The sequence below is a fragment of the Cololabis saira genome, chromosome 14 (assembly GCF_033807715.1).
Source record: "Cololabis saira isolate AMF1-May2022 chromosome 14, fColSai1.1, whole genome shotgun sequence".
NCBI lineage: Eukaryota > Metazoa > Chordata > Actinopteri > Beloniformes > Belonidae > Cololabis > Cololabis saira.
Window position 1 is genome coordinate 16,344,510 of NC_084600.1, and position 24,288 is coordinate 16,368,797.

General features: G+C 39.4%; 3 protein-coding genes and 1 pseudogene across 4 annotated transcripts; 2 read left to right on the plus strand and 2 right to left on the minus strand.

Moving 5' to 3' along the window:
- The first annotated feature begins 325 nt into the window (after nucleotides 1-325).
- dnajb13 (DnaJ heat shock protein family (Hsp40) member B13) lies at nucleotides 326-5,479 on the plus strand. The gene is made up of 8 exons (XM_061740922.1): nucleotides 326-487; nucleotides 591-694; nucleotides 2,617-2,778; nucleotides 2,865-3,013; nucleotides 3,566-3,679; nucleotides 4,653-4,766; nucleotides 4,863-4,939; nucleotides 5,185-5,479. The coding sequence occupies exons 1-8, from the start codon at nucleotides 402-404 to the stop codon at nucleotides 5,336-5,338; spliced, it is 960 nt and encodes a 319-aa protein (XP_061596906.1). The 5' UTR covers nucleotides 326-401; the 3' UTR covers nucleotides 5,339-5,479.
- Nucleotides 5,374-6,993, minus strand: LOC133460180 (mitochondrial uncoupling protein 2-like; annotated as a pseudogene).
- A 1,935-nt stretch (nucleotides 6,994-8,928) lies between these two features.
- Nucleotides 8,929-11,814, minus strand: LOC133459720 (dicarboxylate carrier SLC25A8-like). 2 transcript variants are annotated; one of them, XM_061739940.1, is made up of 8 exons: nucleotides 11,396-11,809; nucleotides 11,088-11,218; nucleotides 10,830-10,968; nucleotides 10,526-10,733; nucleotides 10,240-10,437; nucleotides 10,054-10,155; nucleotides 9,769-9,949; nucleotides 8,929-9,675 (listed from the first exon to the last, which is right to left on the minus strand). In XM_061739940.1, the coding sequence occupies exons 3-8, from the start codon at nucleotides 10,953-10,955 to the stop codon at nucleotides 9,561-9,563; spliced, it is 930 nt and encodes a 309-aa protein (XP_061595924.1). In that variant the 5' UTR covers nucleotides 10,956-10,968; nucleotides 11,088-11,218; nucleotides 11,396-11,809; the 3' UTR covers nucleotides 8,929-9,560. The 2 variants fall into 2 exon arrangements, with proteins under 2 accessions (XP_061595924.1, XP_061595925.1); XM_061739941.1 differs by lacking the exon at nucleotides 11,088-11,218 and having other exon boundaries at nucleotides 10,830-11,087; nucleotides 11,396-11,814.
- A 5,113-nt stretch (nucleotides 11,815-16,927) lies between these two features.
- ppme1 (protein phosphatase methylesterase 1) lies at nucleotides 16,928-23,995 on the plus strand. The gene is made up of 14 exons (XM_061740923.1): nucleotides 16,928-17,185; nucleotides 19,454-19,547; nucleotides 19,766-19,858; nucleotides 20,031-20,088; nucleotides 20,637-20,688; nucleotides 21,124-21,272; nucleotides 21,429-21,519; nucleotides 21,667-21,732; nucleotides 21,821-21,947; nucleotides 22,031-22,160; nucleotides 22,337-22,381; nucleotides 22,494-22,558; nucleotides 22,659-22,726; nucleotides 23,673-23,995. The coding sequence occupies exons 1-14, from the start codon at nucleotides 17,100-17,102 to the stop codon at nucleotides 23,674-23,676; spliced, it is 1,128 nt and encodes a 375-aa protein (XP_061596907.1). The 5' UTR covers nucleotides 16,928-17,099; the 3' UTR covers nucleotides 23,677-23,995.
- Nucleotides 23,996-24,288: the final 293 nt, after the last annotated feature.

Sequence of the window (24,288 nt, forward strand, 5' to 3'; positions counted from 1 at the left end):
AGTCAATGGAATTTTGCAGTGAGTGAAGAAATTTTAATTTCTTCACTCCCAGCAATAGAATCAATCAATTCATATTTGTACACATTGCCATTTTACATGACTAAATTAAACTAAATTAGGTAATTTAGAAACGAAATAAGTAGTACGATTTCAAGGTAAATAGATCTATGTTAATCTATGTATCTATGTTGAGATTATGGTTGTACAAAATCATACTTTAAACGAGGTCCAAATTGTTTTGGAAACGATGGCTTGTTTTGGGTTTTCAAGAAGGCATCAAGAAATCTCGCGAGAGTGTTCAAATTGATCTCCATGGAAACCAACTGCTTGTTTGCATCAAGCAAATTTATTTTAAACAAGCACATTGAAACATCTAGATTTGCTTTGGTTTTTGACTGAAAATGTCAAATGCATTTGACCAGAGCAAGGATTACTACGAGACGCTCGAGATAAACAGAAATGCAACAGATGAAGATGTCAAGAAAGCGTAAGTTACTGAGAGGTTAAACATTGTTGCAAATGTTTTTATACTGGCATCTTTGTGGCCACGTGTTCGTGTGTCTCACGCTTTTTCTCATTTATCTCCGTAGATATCAACGTCTTGCGTTGAAGTTTCATCCGGACAGAAAGGAAGGAGGTGGAGACTCCCAGAAGTTCAGTGATGTGGGAGAAGCTTTCGATGTCCTGAGTGACCGTAGGTTGCCTATAAAAGTATATAACTTTATAACTTTATTGGCTTAAAACTGTAAGAAGCTGCAGTTACTATCAGTATGAAATGATTTAACATGTAGTGGCCACTCACGAGCAGGACTGTTTAGTTTCAGTAGGTTAGAATTCACAAGAATCTAGTTATTACCAGTACTGGAGTTGAGGGGGGATGAGGGGGGATGGCATCCCCCCTGAAATAAAAACGGTCCAAATCATCCCCCCTGTAAAACTGCCATCCCCCCTTTCCATCCCTTATGTCATTTCATCAATGAATGTGGTTTTACTGCTATTTCAACATTTAGAGTCATCACCAGAAAAATAACTTATTTGACCATTTTTACCTGTTTCAAATACATTTTCACTTTAAATAAGTAGGAAAATCTGCCAGTGGGACAAGATTTATCTTCTTATTACAAGCAAAAAAAAATCTTGTTCCACTGGCAGATTTTTCTACTTATTTCAAGTGAAAATCTACTTGAAACAGGTGAAAATTGTTATATTTTCCAGTGATGAGTCTTGTTTTAAGTGTAATGAGATTTTTTTACTAAAATGAGACATTTTAACTAGAACTAAGACAAATATTCTTGTTAAGATTTTGAGTTTTTGCACTGGTCCATGTTACTTATCCTGTGAAGGACAGAGTCATATTGATAAGTTCAGAAAACTGTTTTTTATTGTAGTGTTTTGATGTATTTGATGTAAGCCCAGTGGATATTTAAAGCTTACAGAAGGCTGCATTTAACTGCTGCTATGTCATTCCTGCAGTATTTCTGCAGGTGTTTTGGTCGGTGCTATTATTTGTAATATATTATATTATTTGTAATCAGCACAAATTATCTGTCCCCATATGATAAAATCTACCATCCCCCCTGAATTAAACGAGACACTGGAATAAACGACAAGTTTTTTTCTTCGTCCACAAAAGCGTTTCTCTGCTCTTTTGTTCCCAAACTCCTACATTGGTGACCCCGATTTTCTTTGGACGTTTCCAAAGTTAACTGGACAGACAGCAACATGGCAGCAAATGCAGTTTCTCTCAAATTACCCAAGTTTTGGGAGCAGAATAGCACTTGGTTTGCTCAGGCAGAGACGCAGTTTGCACTGAGAGAAATTACAACGGAAACAGAACACCAACAGAAAACCCATCGTCATCATTAATAACGGCTAGATGCCTTCAGAGAATCCTGATCTTTGATGATTCTGTCTGAAGCGTACTCTTAAATTAAATACTTACCTGCTATACTCTACTGCTCTTACCTTTTAACAACGTGTGCTTTTTATTATTTTACCTTGTTTCTTATAATTTTATTTAATTTGTTATTTACTGTTTAATTGTGTCTTGCTGCTTTTAATGTTGATGTAAATCACTTTGAATTACCTTGTGTTGAATTTTGCTATAGAAATAAACTTGCATTGCCTTGCCTAAACTACTAATGGGAACAGATAAAGGTAAGAAAATGCTCTATAAACCTAAAATATGTGGAAGGAATACGGAAAAATAATTTAATTCTTCAGGACAGAATCATCAAAGATCAGGATTCTCTGAAGGCATCTCTTTGGCTATATTTAGTCCCAGATTTAACCTGGTCTCCTTGTTTTTCCATAGAAGGTATTTTAGAAGTTGTGAGCTTTAAAATCATACTCCTGGAAAACAGACACACATCAAAAAAAGAGAGAGAGAGAGAGAGATGAAAATTATTTGAGAGTCTGGTTTCACCTTGAAGTTGAAATTCCTCCTCAGATGCCAAACAGACTGTTGGTTCTGATGCGATGAATGGTCATGATGCAGTGGTTTCACCTGCTTGAAACACCTTATTTACATAAACTGCTGCAATTACATTGTTATGAAAATATTAGCATTTTACCGATGCTTTACTTCATCAGTGTCTCTTTTCTTTTTCATTAAAGCTCCAAAAAAGGCAATCTATGATAAATTTGGCCAGGAGGGTCTAAAAGAAGGCGTCCCAGTAGAGCCTGGGTTTAATGGGGCTTGGACATCCAAATATGCCTACCACGGGGATCCAGAAAAAACATTCAGACAGTTTTTTGGAGATGACAACCTCTTTGCAAGTGAGAAACCCACAATCAAAGGCTATGCAATCAATGTGTCTTTTTCTTTTATTCCAGCTACATTAAGGTGTTTTGGTTTTTGTTAGGCATTTATTCCATCAATGCACCTCTTCGGTACGGCGGCATGCGACCAGGACTGGTAAAGCCACAAGATCCCCCGATAGAGAGAGATCTCCTCGTGTCACTTGATGATCTCTTCTATGGATGCACAAGAACGATTAGAATAACGCGCAAGGTAAAAGCTACAGAACTGTCTTTTTATATGTGTGTATATATATATATATATATATATATATATATATATATATATATATTTAGCCTTTGGCTTATGAGTGGTTAAATCATTCATGCATCCGTTAGACTGAGAGCTTCTCAGTTCTTAAGAGACTTAAAATGGTACAAGACACACCTACACTGGACAAAACCCAGATGTAAAGTTAAAAACACTACGATGTCACAGAACAGAAATATTTAAAACATGTCAATGCATCAGAAAATACATTGAAAGAAATCAATTTTTCAGATAATAGACAAACCAGAAATAACAAATACAGCATTTCTAATAGCTTTATGTTGTGACTTTTGTTTTGTTTAGTGCTCTGAGATGCAGCTGTAATTACTGATATTGTGTTGTCTTGTACATCTCCAGTTGCAGATTCACTGGACTTAGAGTTAACTACTGAACAATACTTCTCAATGTTGATTTTCAGGCAAACTTACTGAAGAAAAACGACAATGATCATGTTGATCTTTACATGTGTATCTCACTGCCTCAATTGTGTTGCAGGTTATGAATGATGATGGTCTCACCTACAGTATTAAGGACAAGATCCTGACTATAGACATAAAGCGTGGATGGAAAGAAGGGATAAGAATCATTTTCTCCAAAGAAGGGGATCAAGTAAATTATGTTTTTTAACTTCATCCACTAAAAGCTGATGTAAAATTGGACCCAAACAAATACGTTTGTTGTGTTTGATATAGGAAAAAAAAAATATCAGTCGACAATTTTTTAGCTCTAACTCTTTATCCAATAACAATGGTAATATAATATAAAATAGATGTCCTAATGAGCTGGACGTTTACCATTAACTGTGTACTATGGAAATGTGACAAACAAAAAATGCATTATTTTTTTATAGCATTATTTGCTTACATAAAATCTACACCTTTTCAGCAAGTTTGATTATATGATTTTGTATGTGACTTTTTTTATTTAACTTAATTGATCTAATTTATTGAATAAATGTTTTTAACTATAAAAGTGGCAACTGGGTTGGACTGTTAGCCGCAGGAGACAGGATTCAAGTTCTAATCAAACATGTTAAAGGGTTTCACAAACTCAATGCACGGAATTTATCGGAATCATATTGTTATTGCCTCACAGGCTTGAAACAAGGCAACTGGACTTATTATTTTTGCTCTTAAAAGTGCAGTTGCCTCATTTCAAGCCTTTGAGAATTACCACGACCTGGTTGAATTAGAGTCTACACCTGCATATTTTTATCACCCATTTGTGAGCATTTGCTCAATTCTAGTACCGTAGGTCAGGGATGTCCAATTCCAGTCCTCGAGGGAAGCCGTTCTGCATATTTTAGGCGTTTCCTTGCATAACTGCAACTGATTCAAATGAATGGATCATCATCAGCTTGTTTTCAAGGTTTGCACAAGTATGACGCAGTCACTTGAATCAGGGAAACATGTAAAGCATGCAGACCAGCAGCCCTGGAAGACTGGAACTGGACTCAGCAGATATCTTTTAGGTAACTCATCTCAGAGGCTTTTCTTGTCCGATGTGTTCAAAAGTCTGTTTATGTACACACCTATTTTTTTATTAATCCATTCTTTCTAATCACCCTGTGTTTAACTGTTAGGGACCAAACATCGTCCCTGCAGATATTGTTTTCACATTGCGCCAGAAAAGTCATCCTCTGTTTGAAAGACAACACAATGACCTGATCTACAAGACCAAGATTTCTCTGGAGAAGGTGCGTTTCATCAGGGTTTTTGTTATTGGTAATGCTGTAAAGTTTGTTTCAAACAAAAGATACACTGGAGTTACGAGATGATTCCCTTTCCAACAGGCACTGACTGGCTTCCCTTTGGACGTGCCGACACTAGATGGCAAGCTAATCGGCATTTATGTCTATGACATTGTGCAGTAAGTGCTTTCTCATGTTGAGACTCGGGTGGAGTACCACATAACACTCATGCATCATATGGTTCTTTGTAACTCTTTCATTTGTGCATGATGTTAGAGATCAAAGATCAGAAGCAGGAGAGTTGATTATATGAAATGTAGGCACTCTAAAACTGTACCCTGCAACTGGGACATGTATAGAACAACCTGGTTTAGTTACTGTACCGTTTTTCTTTCTCTCTGATTTCTTTGTCATAACATATCAGCCCTGCATACAAAAAGATTGTGACTGGAGAGGGAATGCCGTTGTCCCAGGATCCATCCCAGAGAGGAAACATCATCATTACCTTTGAAATCCTCTTCCCCGAGACGCTCTGCGCTGAGAGGAAGCATCTGATCAAACAGGCGCTAAAATGTTAATATTCCAAACAAATCTTTTGTGCTTATAAGAGTAATTAGTTCATGTTGTTACATTTAAGTGCAAATATGCTTTGGAAGACAGCAAAAACCAGTTCTGTGCAGTTAGCGATGGCACTATGTGTGATGTTTGGAGCTGTACCTGTGTGAGTTATTAAAGTGTACAGTGTAATGTTTCTTAACATGAAAAATAAAGAAATTTGGGTTCAGCTTCAGGTTTGTTTATTCACTTGTGAACTGCAGCTCATCTTACAGAGGCCCAGTCATGTTTGTACCCAGAGATAATCAGTACACCTGGATAAGTAACTAGGCAGGAATGGTAGTTAATCTGCCCTCTGGTGGTCAGGAATACTATCACTACATATAGGTAGTTCTGTCATGAGAGGACTGCCTGAGTTTCACGAGATCGAACTACCTCTCCAAAGACCATGAACACCTTCTTCCTTGGCGATGGTTTTATACGCATCGATGGTGCCGTTGTAGCACCTGGTATGTTCACCAGACTTGGCTTGGGCCACGTCGGTGGGCTGAGCCAAAGCCACTGCCATCACACCTGTGGTACATCCTGCAAGCAGCCGACTGCTGATGCCAACACCGGAGAAGAGGGTCATGTCTGGCTGGAGCAGGACTCCTCAAGCTAAACTCAAGTTAGATAGACTCTCATGATCATAGCCTCTCGTGTAAAACTGTTTAACAGAATCATAAAGGCTGATACGACCGCGGTTGAATTGGTTTGATATTGGATATTGGATATTCGACATTCAACACCCATAAAACTTGTGATACATACCACTGATTTCGGTCAAACCACTTGTGATGTGTTCATGGTCATCTAGACTATATATCACAAAACAGTAATTATTAAAAAATCATATATATGGGCTGATTTAATGTGGTTTAATGAATTCAACACCCATAAAACTTGTGATACATACCACTGATTTTGGTCATATTGCTTGTGATGTGTTCATGGTCATCTAGACTATATATCACAAGAGAGTAATTATTATAAAAATCATATTATGGGCTGATTTAATACATAACACCGATTGTTTTATGGGTGTTGAATTCATTAAACCTCATTAAATCCGCCCATAATATGATTTTATAATAATTACTCTCTTGTGATATATAGTCTAGAATAGATGACCATGAACACATCACAAGTGGTTTGACCGAAATCAGTGGTATTTATCACAAGTTTTATGGGTGTTGAATGTCGAATATTCAAATATCCAATATCAAACCAATTCAACTGCGGTGCTGATACGGATGGAGGCAAAGCTCATCTGCCTCTGGAGTCCTGCGCCAGCCCATGTAAAGACCCAGAGGTCCACCATGGTGATGATGGTACCAAACACTCCCTGGACCGTCCCCCTCACTGCTGCTGCTCGGGCCTCTCCCTGGATCTGAAGAGTGAGTAAGCTTAAGTGTAGGCTGTTTAACTCCTCCAGTGTAGGAGGCACCAAACTGTTGAAATAATCAATACGTTTATGCAACGAAAATGTCAGGAAGTCGAACCTTATCATACCTGCAGCCGCACTTTGGCAGTGTCCAGTGGGAATGTGAGCAGGTCTGCAATGCAGGCTGCGGTTCCTGCTTTCTACAAACTTTACAGCTGCTGACGGAGGCACATCCGCAGGTCCAAATCCAACCATTTTCCAGAGTTCTTATGATCAATACAAAGATTGATGAATACATTTTGTTTGTATGTGGACCAGACAAGAAGCTCTTTTAAAATCTGAAAAATAAAGATTATTTCCTGAACACATTTCACCCAAACATGAGTGTCTCATGTAAAGTTTAAAAAAAAGAAAAGCTGAGCCATAGACCATTGCTTATTTCATAAGAGCATGTGGCTAACTTGATTATAACTTCTTTAATGATTAAATCACATTTCTCATGGTGCAGCTGATGGGTGTGGTGGTCTCATTTATTAACACTAATTTAGCAATCATGACATTCTTAACTAGAGGCTTTAATGCTGCTGAAGGAATGCAGTTAGTACATTCTGTGCCCAAAATTAAGAAATACATTATTTTTCTGTATTCCTTCCACAAATTTTAGGTTCATATAGCATTTCTTAGCTTTATCTGTTCCCTTTAGCAGTTTAGGACAGAATCATCAAAGATCAGGATTCTCTGAAGGCTTTGGCTAAATTTAGTCCCAGATTTAACCTGGTCTCCTTGTTTTTCCATAGACGGTCTTTCAGAAGTTGTGAACTTTAAAATCCGACTCCTGGAAAACAGACATACATCAACAGTGTCACAAAAAAAGAGAAGAAAATTATTCTAGAGTGTAGTTCTACCTTGACTTGTCTTGAGAAAGTTGAAATTCCTCGTCAGATGCCAAACAGACTGCGGGATCTGATGCGATGAATGGTCAGGATGCAGTGGTTTGGGGGGGCGGGGGGGGGGGGGAAATGCACCTTTAAATACAGCTCTGATTGTGTTACATCTTGGCCCAGCATGTGTTCGTGTGGTCGCCTCACCCTGACAATACATACAGTATATGCAGGCTTCATGTTGCTTTTGTCTGAGGAGTCCGAGCTTACTCTCTACTCTACCTCACATCAGCTGCAAAGTAGCTTTTTTTAAATTGATAATTGTTTTTTTTATGAACTCTATGAAAATCGTTTAATTAAGTCAGTCATTTGTTTAAGGGTCTGTAATGCATTGTTTGGGTAAATGCTGAGTTATGCTGAGCAATCGAGAACACGCTGCGGATTAGAGCCATATGTTCAGACCAGTAATCGTCTCTCTGCAGCCTTTTCTCAGGTCTACCAGCTCCTGCTTCCATCAGCAAGGCTCGGATTGTCACTGCCATGTTGTTGATACCTTGACTTGATTCTGAGGCAGCAAAATGTTCAACTTTCTTCTTCTAATGGTTTTCTGTGCATAAATTCTCACAGTGGTAGTGGCATCCAACTGTCTGTACCCAACTCCCTGGGCCGACCTTTACAAGCTGATGCCTTCTATGATCAGCCACAGTTTGCCAAATATAGAAATAGCAGACATATGATATATCTGCGGAGTGGAAAGTGTAATGTTATGATACTTGGGTACAAGTTGTCCTACATGTGAAGCATGATGGTGCAGTCTCTCTATATATGAGGCTGACCTGGCTGTGAGACGTTTGCTTATTTAACAATTTTCCTATCAAACTATTGTCCGTTAAAGGTTTTTTTTTTTAATGGCAGGTTGATATCTTGAATGTGCAGACGTTTCATTTTTCAACCACCTACAGTACAGACCAAAAGTTTGGACACACTTCCCCATTTGTTTGAATGAGAAGGTGTGTCCAAACATTGGGTCTGTACTGTATTTAAACACAATTTCTGATTTTCTTGAATTTCAGAAAAAACAATAGATAATTATTTTTTCAGAAACCTGAACAAAAAATTTTTTTTTGAGAGGATGTTTTTTTCCTTTTCTTAAAAAAAAGTCAGAATCCTGACTTTTTTGTCAGGATTCAATTTTTTTTTTTATTCAGTGGCCCTAATCCTCTTCCGTATGCTTCTTAACTGGTCTATGCATTTCTGTTTTCTCACATATTATAAATGTTTACACATCTGCTCCACTCAACAGACAAAATTGTAAAAGTTTCACTTTATTTTTGAGCTGTAACGTTGTTTTTCATCATGTGCAACATATTCATGACTCATCGACCAGCAACGAATCATTTTGCTTACCTATATGAAACTATCAACCACTGGCCACAAACAATGCTTTAAAAGTGTAAACAGATGGGATGGGAACGAACATGCAGCAAAAATGGTTTGTTTCAGGGATAAAGTGCTACGGAGTGATGTGATCTTTCAGTTCATTCCTGTAAACATGAAGATCCATCGTCAAAGATATAGACAAACATGTGATACAACGTGTCTGTATCCACCATTTCCAAGCATTTCACATTCATGTTTTACACGTAGAGGAGCCTTTAATAGCCAGCTTTTTGCTGACTGTTACAACCCATAAAATATTTCAGTATACTGTTATCTTTAAATGGCTCCGATATTGCACGTCATCCCTCAGATTCTTCCTGTCACAAGTCTTTATCGTGTTTATTAGGAAACTCATAAGTTAGCGATATGGCCTCGCTCTCGCCATATAGTGTCCTCTTTTCAAGGCTTCAACAAACATGCCAGGTATTCCAGCTGAGCTGCAGCTTTCATTCACATGGCAGGTTTGGCTGCTGAGTCTTTGCAATCTTGATCTTGCCCAGATCAAAACGGAGACTCCCAGTACTGCTGGGCTCTGGTCATCCCTCTCTTGATTTGCTCATATGACACAAACATCACGATGTTCCAGGAGCCCAGTCGCAGGAAAGAAGGCATGAACCTAAGAGACGCAGAGGAGAGGAACGTAAGTGGGTGCACCGAGGAGGTTATCTCTGGGTTTATTGTTCTTGCTTTTCTATGTCGGGGTATTTACCCTTTGTAGAAAGCTGTGGGTCCTTCGTTTCTCAGCATGGTGAGAGCACAGTTGCTGGCACTGCTGTACCGGCCGGCGCTGGAGTTCATGAACCGTGTTTTGACCACATCCACAGGAGAGGCCACGATGGTTGTGCAGAAGCCAGCTCCGAAGGCGGCTGTGAAGTGGCACGGCAGGTTATCTGTGGCGGGACGGAGGCAGAAGAGTCAGCTAATGAGATTTCATGATTTCTATGATTTTAGCTTGAAAGCTTTCCTCAGTATTTCATTTCCTGCTCAGTCTCACCTGTCATCAGGTCGTACTTGATGAGGAGTTCTTTGATCATGTCGTAGGTGACCAGCTCTGCACAGTTGACGATGGCGTTGCGGGTGATGTTTGGCATGCAGCCTGCAATAAAAGGCACCGTGAATTCAAAATCTCGAGAGGGAACTTGTTTTAATTACAGATGATCTGGATTGAAAAGGAACGTACCTTTCCAAAGTCCTCGTACACCTTCGTCTCTGGCAATCGTCTTGTAGGCGTCCAGGGTGCCGTTGTATCTCTTTACCCCGTCTGTCAGTCGTACTTGGGCCTGGAAACGCACCTTCACCACATCTGTTGGTTGTGCAAAAGCAACGGCCATGGCGCCTGTGGTGCACCCCGCCATGAGTCGCACAACAATCCCGGCACCTGTGGACGACGGCTGTTGGAGTCACCGATGCAGCGGACAGGAGAGAGACTACATGTTCTTGTAACAACACCAATGCATGACACTAACTTTCACTTCCTCGAGTGTAGAACTGCTTCATGGAGTCGTAGAGGCCGATGCGGACGGAGGCGAAGCTCATCTGCCTCTGGAGTCCCGCCACCAGCCCGCTGTAAAGACTCTTAGGGCCCTCTGTGCGCACCATCGTGTTGATGGTGCCGAAGACTCCCTTGTACTTCACCCGACTGGAACCTTCAGTCTTCTGAGACTCTCCCTGGATCTGTGCAGTAAGGTGACATTCAAGGATTCTCAGCACCAAGTTTAAAGTCAAGAACCAGCTATAAAGCCACAGCGTCTTAAACACTAAGCATCTAACCTGTAGTCGGACTTTGGCGGTGTCCAGTGGAAAGGTGATGAGGTCAGCGATGCAGGCTGCCGTGCCTGCGCCGAAGAACTTCACCGTCGCTGTGGGCATGGCATCGCTGGGTTTCATGCCAACCATTCTGACGTCAGGACTAATGAAAGGAAAGATGTGCTCTTAGTGCCGTTCATCTTTGTGTAAATCACACCGTGCACAGAGAACAATGCGGTGGAAGGTTGTTCAGACACACCCTTGTTGGGACATTGTGCATACCTGCAAGTGAGGATAATGTGGGTTTCAAGTTTTCTCAAGAAGCAAACTCGTTCTTAGGGGTGGTTCTGTCGTGGAGATGCCTTTGGCCATAAACGCTCTCAGGAGGAAGCCACTCAGCATACCACCAACCACTGAAAAGCAGACATTTCTCAGTGCCCTGTCTTCTACCTGCTGCATGTTTGATTCCATTAGCTCAGATATCACTTGACTAACACATAACATTTTGAAACTAACAATATCTTTAAATGAATTAAACTCTTTATGAAATAAGCTGAGCTTGAACTGATTAAATATTTACATATAGTCACCTTTTCCAAGAAATGTGTAATCCAGCAATAAGGAAAGAGGGTTTAATCCTTTGCCTCGTGAGTTAGTGTCCTCTCCTCAGACTGTGTGATCACTGCTTCGCTGTGGAGGGAGTCCCTGAATTTATAGGCACCTTTTGCACGTTACGTCACGACATCCGAACACTATGTACACACCTGTCATGTGAATATCATGTTTCCAGTCCGTGACACAGCTGAACATCGGAGCACTTGTTGATCTGCAGCGAGGTGTGTGGCGACGATGAGCACTCATAAACACCTAAGATGCTTTCACACCTTTTTTATATTTAAGTTTAAAGTAAATTACACTTGCAATGTCATGCATGTGTTCAATTTAAGCGTCAGATCCCAAATTTGGCATTTATATATATTTTCCACTGTAAGTATCCTCACAGCAGCTCATGTTTCTCCACTGGCGTCACAGAGCGCACCCCACCTTTCTATTGGGCAGCTGGGCTGAGAGCTGTGTCCAATTCCTCTAAATGTTTTGAAGGGGCATTTGACTGGCTGTGCTGGATAATATTAGCAGTACACATCCTCGTCATTGTGTTAGAGCCTCGCGACAAAATTCAAGACCATCTCAGGAGTTCTGGGAAAACTCTCGTCCCTCCGACTGAAGTTGAATAACGATCCTGGTTAAATAACAGCAGCACTCCCCAGCCAATCCCCTGGACGAACAATGGTGGGTGGATGGATGCAGCGTCTGAGCGCCTGTTCTGGCATCCTTTAACTAGGGGAAAGGATTGCTGCCTGCAAAGGGTTGGGGAAAAAGACACTTTGTAGGTTGATTGGTGGAGTTATCTGTTATCATGTGATTTTCCACATCAGCTGCAGGTCATGGTCCCAACACGCTTATCAAAGTGCAAATTTAGCAACGCACACTTATGCTTCTCCATAAGTGTGGCTGTGTATTATTCTTAAAAAGGTCATCTTCACTAAGTTACAAAACCCCATGTCTAGATACTTTTCTGTGCCAGCTTGAACATTTTATGCTCCATTTCACCCGTGAAGCTGTTGTTTTCTTTAAAGTCCTGCCTGTGTAAAAGTTCATTTTCTGCTATTTACAGTATTTTAGCAATAAATGTTCGCTCCAAAGGGAACCAGCCAATAAATAAACAAGTTCATTGAGACGTAAAAGTGCAGACAGGTGGTGGGAGCAAACAAACTAGTCAGGATGATACTGTTTTGGGTTTCATTTGCTTCACCCCATGACAGGCAGTAAAAGGGGAAGCTGGTATTACGTCTGCTTTCTCCACCCGATGCTGAAAACAGTTCCTTGAAAAAAGCATGTGAGTAACCTTTGCACACACATTCGGGCCAGTAAACACCCATTGGTCCGGCTTCAACCAGCTCGCACTCACCTCCCTTGCAGACTCTGGAAGTGAGACGGAGCAGACACACCCCCCACCCCGTCAGCACTTTGCACTCCTTGCACTCTGAATACCAGAGCCTACGATTGAGCCCTGTGAAACACATAATCTCCATTATGCTATAAATAAAGACTGTAACATTACAATTGGACACTTAAAGGTTAATGGGATACAGGGCGTTGGCACTGCATGTCTGGTGTCTTTATCCAGAGAGGCGTACACCAGTGAGCTTTTATTGTTCTGATGTTATTCAAAGAGATGAAGAGAAGACACTGAGCTGGATGTGCATTCATTCTTATGGATTTGGTCTAAATTAGTTTGTTTTTTACGGCTATGTGAAACAAAAAGTCCTAATTAACTCGTAAGCTTGTAGTTCCTGTCCATCTGAATCACGCAGCATTTCAGAGCACACTGAAGAGATGTCTCACACACATACCAGGAATGATTCAGTGGTTTGGTAGTTGTTCGGGCTCGGCACTGGCTGGTAGTGCTCGCTTCAAACCTTTTTGTTTTTTTGATATCAGCTTTCAATGAAGGATTAACAGAAAGTACGTTTCAGCTGCCCTGTTTGCTTCAGTCTTCCAATATTAGACTACTTCAAGAAAGCAAATGGCACAGCAAACATTTAGATAAAAACCCATAAAAGTCAGGGATGGGAGTAATTGTGGAGCATTTAAAGCCGGCAGGAGCTTGGATGAAGTGGGAACAGGATACATTATGTAATACACTGTCCACCTGTCAGTAACACGCTGGAGAATAAAAAGGCATCTCAACTAGTCTTAAAGATGACATTGCCCGAGAACTTAATATTAAAATATTGTGCATGTCTTCAGTCACTCTATACCAGTGGTTCTACAACTTTTTGGGGTCCTGGTTCCTCTGTAAATGTGTGATCCACTCTTAGGAAAACCAGATATAAAGTCACGGCCTCTTAAACACCAGGCATTTAACCTGTGGTCAGACTCGTGTCCAGTGGAAAGGTAATGAGGTCAGCGATGCAGGCTGCCGTGCCTGCTCCAAAGAACTTAACCGCCGCTGACAGCATCACATCGCTGGGTCTCAAGCCAACCATTTTGACGTCAAATTGATGACAGGAATGGAAAGATGTGCTCTCAGTGCTGTTCATCTTTGTGTAAATCACACCGTGCACAGAGACCAATGTAGTGGAAGATTGTTTGGACACACACACACTTGTTGGGACATTGTGCATACCTGCAAGTGAGGATAACGTCGATTTCCTGGCGCCGATGACCAGGATTGGGAAACACTAACCTAGACTTCTGCCCCAGTGACCTCCCCCCCAGTTAAGTCAATTTTTCAATTCAGTTCAATTCAATACACTTTATTGTCCCACTTGGGGAAATTTGTCTTGAACTACACCCCTGGGCACCATTTCAGCAACAATTACAAACACACACATACAATAAATGAAACATGCTAATTAATCACCATAATGAAGCACAATATAAAAAATAAATAAATGAATAAAATTATTGCACGTCCTTTGGCCTCATGGAGCATTATTCATGAGTTTGATGGAGGTTGGCACAAATGAGTTCTTAAGGCGATTTCATTTGCACTCGGGAAAGCCTGCACCGTCTCCCGCAGGGCAGGAGCTTGTACTCCGGGTAAAGGACTGTGGGAAAACTCAGCCACCATCCGCTGCACCTGCCTGACAACTGTTAGTTCATAGTTGAACTGCAAGGAATGATGGGCCCTTTTCCCCATCACCTTCATGGCTGTTTGAACCAAACGGGACAGTTTGGTTTCACCCTGACATGTATTATCATACGGCATATATGCTGCACCTTTTAGAGAATTATATGATCAAATTTATGAAAAAGGTAAACTGATTGTGTTGAGCTTCTAAAATGATATATTGGGGAGAGAAAAACCAGTTGAAAATTATATCTTTGCTTTTATGAGCTGTTTTGGTTTTGTTTCTTTCATTATATAGAACATCTGACATTTTTCCAAATACAAAAACAAGCAAAAATATGATGCTGGAAGTAATTTCAAAATGAATCTGCAATCTTTCTCAGACTGAATTACTTCCCTGTAAGTATCTAACTATTATAACTCCTTGCCTGTGGTTTTCTTTGAGGTTTTCTGTTATAAATGTGTTGTTTCCTGTCCAAAAGGGAAATAGCCACTAGGAGATCACTTATGACATCACTGAGGTCATAAATGTGAGACTAAGTCAACCCAGTGCAACGGCCGAGTTTCATCAACTGTTGTGCGCTACAGGAGCGGCATGCTGCCCTGCAGTCCCACCCTCTGACCATCCCACTGCTGCTTCCACCTGTCTGTCTGGACGTTTGTTGGATGCCGGCTGAGACTGTGGCCTGCAGTCCCACCCTCTGACCACCTCAGTGTCTGCTGTCTACTTCTGCTTATATAGTCATCCTTGGATTGCACCAGTTAGCCATTGTGTCTGTGTTTCTCCTTTCTCTGTTCTTCATTCTCTCTGTTTTCTCTGGTCTCCTTTTTCCTGCTTTGCCCAGCAGGTCTTCAGCAGGAGGGTCCCCCCTTGTGATCTATGTCCTGGTCCAGGTTTTTTCCCTCCTAAAGGGGAGTTTTTCTTGCCACTGTTTGGCTCAAGGTTTTTCTCCCACTAGGGGAGTTTTTTACCTGGCATTGTTTATGTTATGTTTATGTAATAATTGCTCAGGTAATAATTGCTCATGTTCTGGGTCTCTGGAAATCCCCTTGAAACAACTTATGTTCTAACAAATGCTATATAAATAAAATTTAATTGAATTTAATTGTTGTGTATGAAGTGAACATCTTGTCAAACATTTCTTGAATAAAAAAGTGGACTGTAACCTGAATGGTTTCCTTAAAGGTACATTCTTGCTATAGCTGGGGTACAAAATGGAAATTTCCATCCATCCACCATATATACCCACTTACCCTATTCAGGGTCATGAGGATGGAAATTTCTACTAACTATATATATATATATATATATATATATATATACACACACATATATACACATATATTTATATTTATAGATACATGCACATGTTTTGATTGGACTTCTCCACAGTCATGTCAAAGGTATTGGACCATCTGATTGCCATTTTCGGGAATTCATTTTTTTCTCCATCAGATTGCTTCTGTTCAACACAAAGTTCTGGCTTTTATTTCCTTGTTTTCTAAACCGCTACCTATTTCTGTGTGGCTTTAGGACATTATGTAATTTCACAAATTGGAAAAAATAATCAACTTCACCGTCAAAGTCAGCTGGATTTTTATATTTTCTTTTTTTTAAAGTGGAACCCTTTTATTTACTATTTTATCTCCTCAGTATCAATCATAATAAATCAGTTAGCTCAACGTATCCTTATACATTTGTAGTCTTCTTGAAGTTTTTCAGATTCAGATTCAGACGACTTTATCAATCCCTTTGGGACGTTCCCTCAGGGAAATTGACATCTCCATCTCATTCACACAGCACTGTCATGTACAAATAAAAACACCCCCAAAACAAAACACCCATAAAAAGATAAAAATACATTTTTTTTTAATTTAACCTTTATTTAACCAGGAAAAGAAACCCATTGAGATTAAAAATCTCTTTTGCAAGGGTGTCCTGGCCAGCAGCCCAAGATTTCACATATTAAAATTTACAGAACACATCTGTACATTTTGAAATATTAAAATCAAATAAAATCAAATGAAACAAAAAATGGAAATAATTTAAAACAGTTACAAATCAGAGATGCTGTCTCAAGTACACTCATTCTAGACTTAAAATCACTCAGTGGAATAAGTTCTGTTATTTTTAGATCCTTTTGAAGTTTGTTCCACGTATAAGGGGCAGAGTATGTGATCATAAAAAAAACTTTTTTATTTTTTGCCATAAATAAAAAGTTTAGTGCCATAAATAGAATTGCATGAATAGAAAAGAAATACATGTTGTGAAATATTGCAAAAAGTTATTGCACATTTTTAAAATACACAGAAAAAACTTAAATATATTGTATTTTGAGAATGAAACAATTTATGTGTGAACTGCTTACAATTAAGCTTATATTAACCACTGGAGTAGTACATTTTAAAAATCGGTTGGTGGCAGTAGTCATTTAAAATGTTGTTGTTACCAAAACAGGAGGCGCTTTAATGAAAGCGAAGAAGAAGAGTAAGCGACGCACCGAGGAGAAGAAGAAGAACGCTAGCCCTTTAGCTTCCTAGCGCCTGCCAGTCTTACGCAGTTTATCCAAAATCAGGCAAACGTCGCCTGCTGGTCTCAAAGAAAATCCTATGCGGCAGCAGGGAAGGGTGTTGAAGTCGAACCTTTCCTGACAGACATGGAGAAGCAGCTTCATCTGAACCTGTTAGGCTCCAGACCTCCTTTAGCAGGTGGCTTCCAGTCCAGCTCCAAGATGAAGATGGGGTGAGTTTAAAACCACAACACAGCAGGGATTTGCTGTTAAACATCATAGATCTGAGTCAGGGCGTTTATTTATTTATATTTCTACTTATTTCTGACGAGCCCTGTGTGATACAAGTGAGGATACGTTAGTAGGGACAATAATAGTGACTGGAAGTGTCTGTATCATCACATTTCAGGGGGTTTGTTTTCAGCTGTCAGAGCTGCACTTTCTGCAACTTTTAACATTTGCACATGCAGACCCAGAACTACCTTTATCGTAAGATGTCTCTAAAATGGCATTTAACATTTAATGCAGCGAAAAGCTTGTTTGTTTATTTTTTCTGTCATTTCCAAAATGAGAATTCAAATATAAGAAATGAAAGAAAAGAAAGCAAAAAACAAACATAAAGTTAATTCTAATATTGCATTAGACCAAAATATAGGCATGGCAAATTTATTTATATAGCACAATTCAACACAAGGTAATTCAAAGTGCTTTACATCAACATTAAAAGCGGCAAGACACAATAACAAATAGGTAAGAAAAGAAGTAAAATAATAAAAAGCACAAGCTGTTAAAAGTAAGAGCAGTAGAGTACAGCAGGTAAGTATTTAATTTAACAGTACGCTTCAGTAAACAGTAGTTTTTAGGTCTGATTTAAAGGATCTACAGTTGGAGCAGACCTCAGGTCTACAGGAAGTTTGTTCCACTGGTGAGGAGCAGAATAACTGAACGCTGCCTCACCTTGCTTGGTTCTGGTTCTTGGGAACCACAACAAACCAGATCCAGATGAACCTCAGGGGTCTGGGAGCTTCATAGGAACTAACAGATCCAGCATTTATTTTGGTCCAAGACTATTCAGTGCTTAGTAGACCAGCAGTAAGATTTTAAACTCTATCCTTTGACAAAGGTGTAAGTGGATGAACCATCATCAAGGACTGTGGTCAGAATAAAATCATGATCTGATACCATTTTAACGCATAGTGAAATCAAATTGAATAAAACTAACAATAGGACACAAGGCTATGTTTAAAAGTGAATGTTTCCACAAATGAAATGTAAAGGCTGAAAAGTTGTGTAACTTTAGGCACTTGTCAATGACGCCAATAAAAAAAGAAACTTTGCTTTAAAGCATAAAAACTGGACTTTGAAGCTATAAGCAAAAGTGTCATGAGGTTTGTTATTTATTCTTCTTTAATGGTTTATGCACTTTCCAGGTTGACAGTACCTGGATTCACGAGGGTCAGTTTGTGAACAAGAAGTTCAGGGAACATGAAATCTCATTTGTACATTTGGATTAGCTGCTACAGAATCCAGATCTTCGAAGTTTATTTAGACAGGACAATGCATATTAATGCACACTACATTAAGTAGTGTAAATACACCGGGTTTAGCAGAGATGCTAGTTTCCACCCGCAGTCCCCCACAAACAACCAGACACACTCACACTTTTTGCCCCAACACTTTCAAATCAGGACACTTGTACCCATATCCTGCTTCCTTTTGTTGATGAATGACCTCAAAGTGGAATGAAGGGACATTTCTGCCGTGCCTCTGTTCAGCCTTGGTGGGTAGTAATAGAGGTGAAAGAGGGGAGATTGGCTTGGTGAGCCTAATCTCTGCAGGGTCTGGATGGAAATAAATGTTATGACGTTGCATAAACTTATAGAAGTTCTGTAATCAGAGCTCAAGGCAAAATATTAGCAGTTGCTTTCTTGTTCCTTTTTTTCTTTTGTCCCCTGGGCAGTGTATTTTGTAACTGAATAAAGCACTCTCCGTGCTTTCTTTGAAACGTATGTTAAAAAGCTGAAGCCAAGCCAACAAACCCTAAAAATACTTCCCTTAAAATGTAGCTGTGAGTCTGCGGTTTCAGGTCAGTTACATAACCAGAAGGCTTTACGTTATAATCAGGTCAGGTTGTTCTTACAACATGGTTGCAAGTTTGTGGTAAAGATGGAAAAATAGCTTCCCACTACTAGAGAGCATGATCTTGAATGAATAAAATGACACATCCTGAACCTTTCATGGAGTCATTAATGGATCTCCACTCATCCCCAGAACCTCCAGCTTCACTCTGCCCACCTGGAACGTGGGCAGGTGAAAGTCACATGCTTGAAATGACTCATACTGAAATATGTCACGCAAATGCATGAATCAGTGTGTCTGTCTATACATCTATGAATGTTTCTTCTCTCCTTAACATTAGTTCTGGTTAGGGTTACAGTATCTGGTGAACCACACCAGCTACTGGTTGCTTGTAAATTTTGCTTGCACTTTGTTTCACACAGACCTGGACGGAAGAGAGATTTCACCCCCTTGCCTTGGAGTCACTACTTTGAAACCATGGAAGATGTCGAGGTGGAAAATGAAAATGGCAAAGATATATCCTTGGCTTGATTTCTTTTGTCAGAAAGAAAATCAGCGTGATTATTTGATGTATCGTTCATTTCCAACTTGGTCAATTCGGATGGTGTATTCTTTTACACGCTAATAGAGAAGTAGTGGTGCCTATGCAGTTGTGTCTTTTTATATATTTCACACAGGGTATCTCATGTAACTCTTTCACAGCGCTGGCTTGTACTTCCTTGACTACCCAGAACCTTTTCAGAATTTACTGCAGTGGCTCCCATGGTCCTGTGTTACTCTTGCTCCATGGGGGAGGGCACTCTGCGCTTTCCTGGGCAGTGTTTACTGTGAGTGTTATTGGCATTGTTGCAACTACCAACAATATTTAACCTCTTTCCCCTAAGATTGTATGCTTGATGCATACTGGTATAGAACTATGTCCTTTATTATTATTATTTATTTGCAACTTTTGCTGCACAGTATGTGATTCTAAATGGTTTCTGGATGTGTTTCTTGCAGGCTGTCATATGCAGCAGGATCAACTGCAGGGTGGTGGCCATGGACCTTCGTGCTCATGGTAAAAAAAAAAACTAAATAGAATTCACACTTTGTAGTATTATGTAGTAGAGATGTTTTATTCACAGTTCAAGAGCTGAGATATGCATGCTATGATTTATTTATTTTTTTAAACAGACATTTTATTTTTGATACATGTTGCATGCTGTGGACTCTAGTAGTCTTGTACTTTATTTTCTGGGGTGTACTCACTTTTGTTGCCAGCTGTTTAGACATTAATAGCTGTGTACTGAGTCATTTTCAAAGGACAATAAATCTATACTGTTATTCAAGCAGCACACTGACTACTTTAAGTTATATCAAAGTTTCAGTAGGATAATGTTATCACCTGAGGATATACAGAATATTTGCAAAAATCTAAAGGGTGTACTCACTTTTGAAATATACTGTATATTCTTGGGAACTACTAGGATGTCTATATAATCGGACTACTAACAGCTTCAAATTTCCATGGTGTATTTGATTTGATCAGTTAAAAATGTGTACTATTTCTTAGGAGAACTTGTTGGCACAAGTTGTTAAATTTGTCTTTTCTGTCATAACCTACAGGTGACACTAAAGTAAAAAATCCTGAAGATCTTTCTGCAGACACCATGGCCAAGTAAGTTGTAGTGTGTCCAGTCTGGACGGTCTAGTTTTTGTTAAACTGTGTTTTTAAATTGTGCATCTTTCACCTCCATCAGAAATACATGTAGTCAACTGTTAGGGACGTATGAAGGACTTATGTTGAAAAAACAAATTCAAAAATAAATTGCTCAGTGAATAAATGATCAAGCCAAGAATTGTTGGTACATGAAATAGTTTGCTGTCATCCTCCCAATCAACTTTAAACCTTAACCCAGTTAATTCTGAGTAGTTTGATGCATCTTAAACTAGTCTTGATTTTTCCAATGCATTCTTGTACAAATAAAATAATTGGAGAGTGGAACAAATAAATGTATGTTCTTTGTCTCCTGATAGTTAAATTAGTCTTGACTGACTGCTATGAGCCAGTGTAACAAAGATATCATGCTGTTCTTTCTTTGGATTTGAAAAGGGATGTTGGAAAAGTTGTGGAGGTGCTTTATGGAGAGAACCCACCTCCAATCATGATTATTGGACACAGCATGGGCGGTGCCATCGCCGTTCACTCCGCTAACCACGTCCCATCTCTGCTGGGTCTCTGCGTCATTGACGTCGTAGAAGGTAAACTCTTACCATTCAGTTTTATCTCGTAATAGCACCTCGCAGTTGATCAAAGCATTTACCAGATTAAGTTATTAGTTAAATATTTTCATAATAACAGATTGTTCAGCATGACTAGTCCTTTTTAACAACTGATATTTTGTTGACTTCATTCAGGTACAGCGATGGATGCTTTAAACAGCATGCAGAATTTCCTCCGAAGTCGGCCAAAGACGTTTAAATCTCTGGAGAATGCCATCGAGTGGAGGTAAAGGCTGCACAGTCGAGGCTCAATATTTCAAAACATCTCCTACTTTCCTTCTCCCTTTTATAGCTTTTAGAAATCATAGTTACATTTCTGAGTATTATATTTGCAGACAAGTGCCTGAAACTGTTCTTTACCTTTTACTTGCAGTGTGAAGAGCGGTCAGATCCGTAACATCGAGTCAGCCCGCGTGTCGATGGGAGGCCAAGTCAACAAGTGCGTCCGCGCTGTTTCCCATCTGGGCATTTACGACACCGTGGCTCAAATGAGTGTGTTTAACTCTCTTCTTTTATGATGTACACAGATGTGAGGAGTCAACCAGCAGTCCAAGTGTCTCAAATAGCATTGGTGAAGGCATTATAGAAGAAGATGAGGATGAAGAAGGCGTGGAAGAGTCCATGAAGAAAAAAATGAAGGAGGACGACCAAGAGGTTCAGTATGATGGCACTTTTCTTTGCCATGAAACTTTTGCTTTGTAGAACGCTTCTGAAAATGGTTGATATCTTCCGTCCAGATCAAAAAGGAAAGTATTTTCACCTGGCGAGTGGACCTTTCAAAGACAGAAAAGTATTGGGAAGGCTGGTTCAGAGGTCTGTCCGCCCTGTTTCTCTCCTGCCCTGTGCCAAAACTTCTCCTACTTGCAGGTACGATCCTCCCGGTTCCCAACATGAACCAACATTATTTGATAGAATTTCCGCACAATTTTTTTAAATTTAGTTAAGTATTTTTTTAATTATTTTTATTATTCAAATTGTATTCCAATTAACTTTTCTATTCTTCTGCACTAATCCCCCTTGACTGGTTTATTCATATACTGTAGGAGTAGACAGGCTTGACAAAGACCTCACTATTGGACAGATGCAAGGTAAAGCAAAAAACAACAGTTTTTAATGTATTCATTTATTTCTTCTTCCTTATTTGTTTATGTAGAAAATGCCATTGTTGAAAATGTTTGCTGTATTTTTGTTTTTGCTCAGGAAAGTTTCAGATGCAGGTCCTCTCTCAGTGTGGTCACACGGTTCATGAGGACGCACCTGAAAAAGTAAGCTCTCCTTACTTCTGGGTGGAGTCACATTGATCATTGATCGCTCCAGATCTACGTTACCGCCTGCAACATATTCTCTGCTGTCATGTCTTGTCAGGTAGCAGATGCTCTAGCAACATTCATGGTCCGGCACAAGTTTACTGAGTTTAAGGAAGGATTCTTGTGGTAAGTGAACTTTGTCCCAACGAATGTGGTGCTTTGAGTTTCAAAAGATTTATTTATTTATTTATTTTTTGCATTTATTTATTTAAGTTAAGCATAGCAATCATTTTACTTTTTTTTGTGCAGAATACAAGAGGCAACATTTTTAAAACATTCACTTATTTTATCTGTACTGGGTTATGCTTGAAAATGAGAAGGATGCTGAAACAAGGATTAGGAATTGCTAGAATTGTATTATTATTATTATTATTATTATTATTATTATTATTATCATTATTTATAACACTATGATTCCTAGCTTCAGACCCATTTCTGTGACAGTAGTGAGTGTTGGTGGTATAGTCATTACAGTCACATTCTTGGATTGATACATCAAATGGGCAAAAAAGAGGAGGCCGGGCTGTAAACGTAGCTGCTTTGATGAAACAACTTCCTAGGTTGAACAGTGTTGCATTTGTAAACATCTCATCAATTACTCAATATTATAGCTGATCATCTTGGACTCCAGTCCTCGAGGGGCAGTGTCCTGCATGTTTTAAATGTTTCCCTGCTTCAGCACACCGTGATACAAGGTGCGGCGTCATCAACAAAACTGTCCGTACCTTGATGACATGCTGGTGATGACCGTTATTAGAATCAGGTGTGTTGATGCAGGGAAACAACTAAAACATGGCTCTCGAGGACTGGAGTCCGACGCCCCTCTGGATTCTTTGGTGCAGCTAATATTAAATATTTGTAGCTAGGGGAAAGCATGTGTTTTAGTTTATTTCAGCCAAAAAGTTCTCTTATTGACTCATTTGTCTTTTGAAAAGGTTACCATTTGTGCCTTTATGACCATAAAGTAGATAATCATCATTTATGTGTGTTTGGTGATTGAATTACACTCCTAGACTGTAGATAAAGAATCCTTATTGTCTCATTTTATTCCACTTTCTCGTTCTTTTCACAGCTGAATTTCCTGTGCAAACATAGCCAGAAGCTGTAGAAGACATGTTTCACGATTCATCGACTTCATTGTTAAAATATCAGCTTTTTCAGATATTATTATTATTATTATTATTATAATTATTATTATGTAGATATTTTTGTCTCTCTGCTTTGCCTTATTTTTATTATATTAGAAATTCATTGTACTTTTTTCTTTTTTAATTTTCTTTTCTATTGTCATTCTCTCCTTGTTTTTAAATGGTTTATCTTGACAGATTGCATCATTGTTAAAGTGTGTTTGTGATGTCTGAATTCAAACTATGATTAAACATGGATGCAACAAACGCTATTATCCAAGTTCTCTTTTTTTTAAAGATTTTTTTAGACTTTCACTTAAAGTGTGTAGACAGGAAATGGGTAAGGGGGCGGGGGGAACACAGGAAAGAGCGACAGGCTGGGATTCAAACCTGCGCTTCCTGCACGAGGGCAACGCCCTCTGTAAATGCCGCCTGCTCAACCCACTGAGTGATCCAGGGTCCCAAGTTCAAATTTTTGACGTAACAGATATTTGAAATCTGGAACTTTTAATACAAGATTAATTGAATTGTTTTCTCATGATCTGTCGTCTCTGGAAATTG